Source organism: Nicotiana tabacum, chromosome 17 (genome assembly GCF_000715075.1).
Source record: "Nicotiana tabacum cultivar K326 chromosome 17, ASM71507v2, whole genome shotgun sequence".
NCBI lineage: Eukaryota > Viridiplantae > Streptophyta > Magnoliopsida > Solanales > Solanaceae > Nicotiana > Nicotiana tabacum.
In genome coordinates this window covers 124633061-124639889 of record NC_134096.1, presented here as the reverse complement: position 1 = coordinate 124639889, position 6829 = coordinate 124633061, and the positions used below count along the sequence as shown (strand labels likewise).

General features: G+C 36.0%; 1 protein-coding gene across 1 annotated transcript; it reads left to right on the top strand.

Moving 5' to 3' along the window:
• The first annotated feature begins 538 nt into the window (after positions 1 to 538).
• Positions 539 to 3060, top strand: LOC107765206 (GDSL esterase/lipase At1g29670). Its single transcript, XM_016583825.2, has 5 exons — positions 539 to 881; positions 1586 to 1710; positions 1887 to 2135; positions 2209 to 2455; positions 2681 to 3060. The coding sequence occupies exons 1-5, from the start codon at positions 641 to 643 to the stop codon at positions 2902 to 2904; spliced, it is 1086 nt and encodes a 361-aa protein (XP_016439311.1). The 5' UTR covers positions 539 to 640; the 3' UTR covers positions 2905 to 3060.
• The last annotated feature ends 3769 nt before the right edge of the window (positions 3061 to 6829 follow it).

Sequence of the window (6829 nt, the reverse complement as noted above, 5' to 3'; positions counted from 1 at the left end):
CTTTCAGTTTCTCTTTCCCCTTTGAACTTCACAACTTCCGGTGAGCGTTGAGTTTCATCCCCACCTCTCTCAAACACATCATTTTCATTCATGAGATCAACCGGCAATTGAGAAGTCCACGTGTCCCGGCACCGGCAACGGCAAGATGATAGGATCTCCGGCAAGCCACCTTCCTCAGTGATGATCTGGTAAGATGCTAGCTTTAACTCCAGTTGCTTTCTTTCTTTCTACTCAGATTCGCTCTAGTATTTTAGATTAAAGAGCCAATATGGATATACCAAATGCCATTAATTGAAAATTAGGTTGTTTTACGTCATTTACTGGGCGTGTTGCCAAATTCTTAGTAATTATTAATGTGAAACACGACATCAACATGCTAGTTTATGCCGGTCCACATCAAGCTACTCAAACAAATTACATTAACTCACAGTTGAATGCACTTGACTTTTGTGGCCACAATTTGGCGTAGTGCATCTTTTCCCCTTTTTTCTTCTTTTTGTTTCTTTTTGGTCAAAGGAAATTACTATTTTTTCCTGTCTCATCCTCCTATATATTGCTTCTCCTATGGTATTGGATTTTATTGTTCCTCCCCTTCTAACTTTGGTAACTTTTTTAGATCACTACATTCTGTTTTTCTTTAATGGCAAGTGGCATCATTGTTTGGTTTTTGATGATGACTACATTAAAGTTAAACCCATTGTTGGTAAAGGGTGAACAACAAGTGCCCTGTTTGTTCATTATAGGTGACTCTACATATGATAATGGCAATAACAATAATCTGCTCACTGCTGCAAAGGCCAATTACCCACCTTATGGGATTGATTTTCCTGATGGTCCTACTGGTAGATTCACCAATGGCCGGAATATAGCAGACTTCATTGGTCCTAACTTCTTCTTCGTTTACTATTCTTTTGGTCTCTTAAATTTATGCTTCTTTCATTATAGTGCTTAGTTTCGTTTAGTTATCGTAGGACTGTGAATTGAGCGTTAAATGCACGCTACAGGTTCAAATCTGACCTGAGACAAAAGCTTGATATTTAAGTGGGAAAGAATAGAGGATCCGACCCATAATTTACTGAGTTTTGAACCGTTCTTTCACTAACCTTCTAAGATTTCTCAATTATCAAATAGAGTTATCTGAATTTTTTACACAAATGAATTGTTCTTACCGTCTCATATTGCAGAACAACATGTGTGTTTTAGTGATGGTACAAAAAGAAATTTTTATTTTGGAGCGGACCCATAATCTACTGAGTTTCAAACCGTGCTTTCACTAACCTTCGAAGATTTCTTGGTTATCAAAACAAAGTTTTGTTGAAGATTTTACATAAAATGAATAGTTCTTACCGACTCATATGTCAGAACCATATGTGTGTTCTGGTGATGGTACAAAAAAAAAATTAGGCTGTCAATATAGCACAACACCTCATTTGACACCCTTACAACTTTAGTTGAATATCTGAGTACGCACGATAAATGTGAGCATTTTTGTAGTAATCCTCTTAGTAATGGTACAAAAAAAGCTGAATATTCCTAAACTGTCACAATGTGATGGGTCCTAACGCAATATTTCCTATATTTGCAGCCGAACTATTGGGTTTCGATAAGTATATTGAGCCATTTGCTACTGTGAAGGGTGTGGAGATGTTTAGAGGGGTGAACTATGCATCTGGTGCTGCTGGAATTCTTGATGAGTCAGGAATTCATCTGGTAATACTTCACCATATCCCTTGTCTAGGAAGAGCATTATTTGTATTTATGGTAACTATTTTAGATTAAAGGCGATAATTGGGATATTACCAGATTCTTTTTTGAGACATCTTAGCTAAATTATAAGACTCAAATGTGGACTTCGAACATTAGATAACTCAATTCATTTTTTTCAGGGAGATAGAATCAGCTTGAATAGGCAATTGCGAAATCACAAAGTGACAATTTCCCACATGTCTACTTTGCTTGGAAATAATAAGACTTTAACCAAAGAGTATCTAAGCAAATGTATATACATTGTTGGAATGGGCAACAATGATTACATCAACAACTACTTGCTGCCTCAGTTCTACCCATCAAGCCATTTGTACAAACCAGAAAAGTATGCCACAATCCTAGTTCAGCAATATGAGAAACAATTAAAGGTACAAATACAATTTCAATCTATCAAATTCCTTTCATTTAAGCCTAGTAATTCATTCTTTGGTAGCAAAACAGACTTTGTACAGATACGGAGCAAGAAAAGTTGCTGTGTTTGGGCTAGGAGGAATAGGTTGTATCCCAGCAGAGTTGGACTTGTATGGAACAAAGGACTCAGGATGTGTCGATTCAATAAATAAAGCAGTTCAATACTTCGATGACAAGCTTATACCAATGATCAATGACCTTAACAGTAATTTGCCCAACACAAAATTCATCTACGTAAATTCAACAAGCATTGGAATAGGAGATCCTTCTTCTATCGGTATGTTAAACATGTCACAACTAGAGGCGGATCCATGATCTAAAGTTTAGTGATTTCATAATGAATGTGATCTTATTATTTTCAAGCCAAAAACAAAGAGTTCTATTGAATATATAGAACCCATCTTAGACGTTCTCCTGATCGCGACACGTTTCTATAACTTTACAACAGAATGTCATTTGCGGTGGATCATCGTGTTACATATTTTGATGATTTTGGTTGCAGGCATAACAAATCTACTTGACCCATGCTGCGAAATGTCAAGCACTATAGCTAACGGGCAGTGCAAATATGGAGGAGGTGCATGCAGTGATAGAGCATCACACTATTTTTGGGATGGTTTCCACCCCACAGAAACTCCCAATAAGGTCACTGCTACAAGAGCTTACTCTACTCTTCTACCCACTGATGCCTATCCTTTTGATATTAGCCACTTGGCTCTGCTCTAAATAATACTAGACTTAGAGTTGTAGCCTGTTAAACTTCGTCAAGCTTTAAATAAACAACTACTGTGCTACCACATTTTTGTATAATGCATTTTTTTTTAATGTAATGTAATTCATCTTTTTCAAATATGAGTGAAAAATTCTGAATTGGAGCTGCAACTTGAACGCTGTGCACATAACTTGCGAATTCTAAATATGGTACTTACTGTTATGCAGCAGAACGGACCAACTATATATTTAATTTGATTGAAATAGTACAATAAATTATGATAATATTGATACTAAGAGTCACGTGTTTTCGCCAACTACTCCGGGTGGTGGAATCAAATTGGCGGAAGGGGTTCAACTGAATCCGGTTGCAGATACAGCCACTATATGCTGTTGTAAGAATGTCAATTGGTGAATTTTCAACTTCACGTTGTTCGTAGAATTGTTAGCAGTAAGATTGCATTAAATGAAGGATACCTAACTACCATCTGCTATGAGTTTTAACTTACTAATGAAGGACAGCTGTTAACTCCACCCCTGTTTCTCTCCAATCTTTCTGCCAAAATCAATCAAGGGAAAGACAATCTGAAAATCTGCTCTTTTTTTTTAGGGTTCCTCTTGTTTGGGGCATATTGTTTTTGTTATGATCGTAAAGATCATATGAATGTCTTTGACAGGATACAGAGTTTAAGTAAGAAAGAAAAACTTTGTATGTTTATAACATGTCTAAACAGACCAGTTGTATGGCTAGAAATGATGCCATAGAAGTTTAAAATTAAATTATTTTTAAAAAATTAAAGTCATTCTTTTAGACTAGCCAAACACATATAAAAATTGAAAACCCAAATAAATAAGGTTCTTTCTCTCTAAGAATTACACGCATAGATCTCCTTCCACATTTTAAAGCATAATCAACAACATAAGATGCAAGATCTCCTTTCATATTTTGAAGCGTGATTAGCAACATTAAATGCAAGAAGGGAAGAAAATTCCATGGATAAGGTAACAAATAAGGTGATGAAATACAAATAAATATATGGTTCAATGGGTATGGTTGAAATTCATTGAAAACATATAGATGAGTCAATATACAAAATTTGAGAAAGATTGGAGGTGATTTGGACTGATTTGGTATCAAAGTTCGTAGATAAAATCGAGTTAAAAAATTCTTCTGCGACACATGTATCACGTATGTATCTTACACACAGCTGGTATACATGGATATACATGTAATACACAATTGATACAATTATGATATACAAATGATACACAGCGTGATACACGTATCATTTTTTTCGTGTTCATCTTCTACTTCGAGTTTTCAATTCAAATGTGATGACCCAAAATGTCATCTTTAAATTTAATTATTAAATCTGTGTTCTAAGACCTTGAAAAGCACTATTTATTATTCCTCAACTTTCGTGCGCAGTCCGTAAAATTTTCCGAAAAGTTTTTATGTGAAAAATGGATTAAAATGTGAAATAGAACCTTAAAACTCAACTGAGTTGACTTTGGTCAACATTTTGAGCAAATGGATCTGGATCAGTATTTTGACAGTTCCGGTAGCTCCGTATCGTAATTTGGGACTTGGGCGTATGCCCGAAATTTAATTTGGAGGTCCCTAACTCAAGTTATGACCATTTAACTGAAACTAGTAATTTAAAGGCTAAAGATACCAAGTTTGACCACGGGGTTGACTTTTTTATATCGGACCCGAAATTCGATTTAGGAAATTTGAACAGCTCTGTTATGTCATTTATGACTTGTGTGCCAAATTTGAAGTCATTCGGATTCATTTAATATGTTTTGGCACGAGGTTTGCAAATTGAAAAGTTTAAAAACTCAAAGTCCGAATCGAGGTGTGAATTACAATTTTGATATTATTTGAGACTCCGAGTAAGTCCGTATTATTTTATGGGACTCGTAGGGATATTTGGATAAGGTCCCGAGGGGCTCGGGTGAGTTTCGGACGAAATTCGGATTGTTTAGAGCATGTTGAAAGCAACAGGTTCTTGGGAGAACCTGGTGTAATCGCACCTGCGCAATGGTGATCGCAGGTGCGCAACCGCATCTGCGAGAAGCTGGTCGCTTCTACGACCTGGGCACTGGCCAGTTGGGTCGCTTCTGCGGAGAAATGGGGCGCAAATGCGCAACCGCTTCTGCGAAGGCTGAATCGCTTATGCGGAAGAGACCGCTTCTGCGGTCGTTTGCTCGCATGTGCGACGTCGCATGTGCGATAGAAATGTCCGCAGATGCGGAACCTCGCCTGGCAGCCCTACTTCGCAAATGCAAGATTTTTCTCGCAAATGTGTGACCGCAGGTGCGAAAATATAGCCCGCAGATGCAAAAAGGCTGGGCAGAATACATAAAATCGGGTCTTAACCATTTTTACTCATTTTTGAGTTTCAAGTCTCAGATTTGGGCGATTTCAAGGGGTATTTTCACAACTTTGAATTGGATAAGTGTTCTTTAACTAAAAGTGATTATATTTCATAAATCCATGTCTATATTCACCATTTATTTCGGATTTAGATGGAAGAAATTGGACTTTTTATAAAATCTTTCAAAAAATGAAAAGTTAAGATTTGAAGGTCCATTTGATATCGGAATTGGACAAATTTTGTATGGTTGAACTCGTGGCGGAATGGGCGTTCGAATTTCGCGAGTTTTTCCGTGATTTGAGATGTGGGTCCCACTGTCAAATATTTAAATGTATTTTAGATTTTTATCCGAAAAATTTATAAATTCATATTGAATTAATTCCTATGATTAGTATTGAATATATCGAATTGTTTGTGAATAGATTTGAAGCTTTCAGAGACAAATTTAAAAGAAAAAGTTGTGGTTGAGTAATTGATTGAAATTTGCAAAGCGAGGTAAGTGTCGTGGTTAACCTTGACTTGAGGGAATAGAACCCTTAAATTATTTATTATGTGAATTGCACGTGAACGACGTATAGGCGAGGTGACGGGTGTCTATGCATCGTCAAATTAATTATTTTCCTGCTTACTTGAAAAACCAAAAATTATTTTAAATCATAAATTAATTATTATAATAATTATTTCTCTCCTATTCTTTGTCAAATATTAACTCTTGAATTCCTGCATTAATTGTTACATGCTATTTGAATTATGTGTTTTAATTATTATTTGACATTTAGCATATTAAACTACCTAATTTCTCTATAATTTTTATAATAAATTGTTATTTGTCATTGTTTGGTTCATAAATAAATTATAATTATTGTGTGCCTTGATACTTAATAATTTCTCATTGGACGTGGTATTTATTGAAGTAAGTTTTATTATATTTATGAGTTGTTTAAAATTATATTGGGGGAACGGGTTGCACGCCGCAACGGAAATGAAAGTATATATATATTAGGGGATCGGATTGCACGCCGCAATAGGCTTATTTAAAAGTTAATATTGGGGGATCGGATTGCACGCCGCAATAGACTTATTTAAAAGTCAATATTGAGGGATCGGATTGCACGCCGCAACAGACTTATTTAAAAGTCTATATATATACTTGGTTGAAATAAATATATGACAGACTTGATTAAAAGGAATATATTGGGAGAGCGGGTTGCACGCTGCAACAGAATTGAATGTGAATATATTGTGAGAACGGGTTGCACGCTGCAACAGAATTGGTTGAAATGATAATGAATTATGACTACTGGGTGGGCTTCAATTATTATAAATGAGTTATCTGATTTATTTCTATTATTTGTTGTTGTTACTAATATTGTGTACAGGTTAATGTAAGTGAACCGCCTTAGTCTCGTCACTACTTCGTCGAGGCTAGGCTCAACACTTACCAGTACATGAGGTCGGTTGTACTGATACTACACTCTGCACTTCTTGTGTAGATTTTGGAGTTGGTCCCAGCGGTGTATCATAGACTTGCTCGGATTTCAGCTACCAGAGGAGACTTG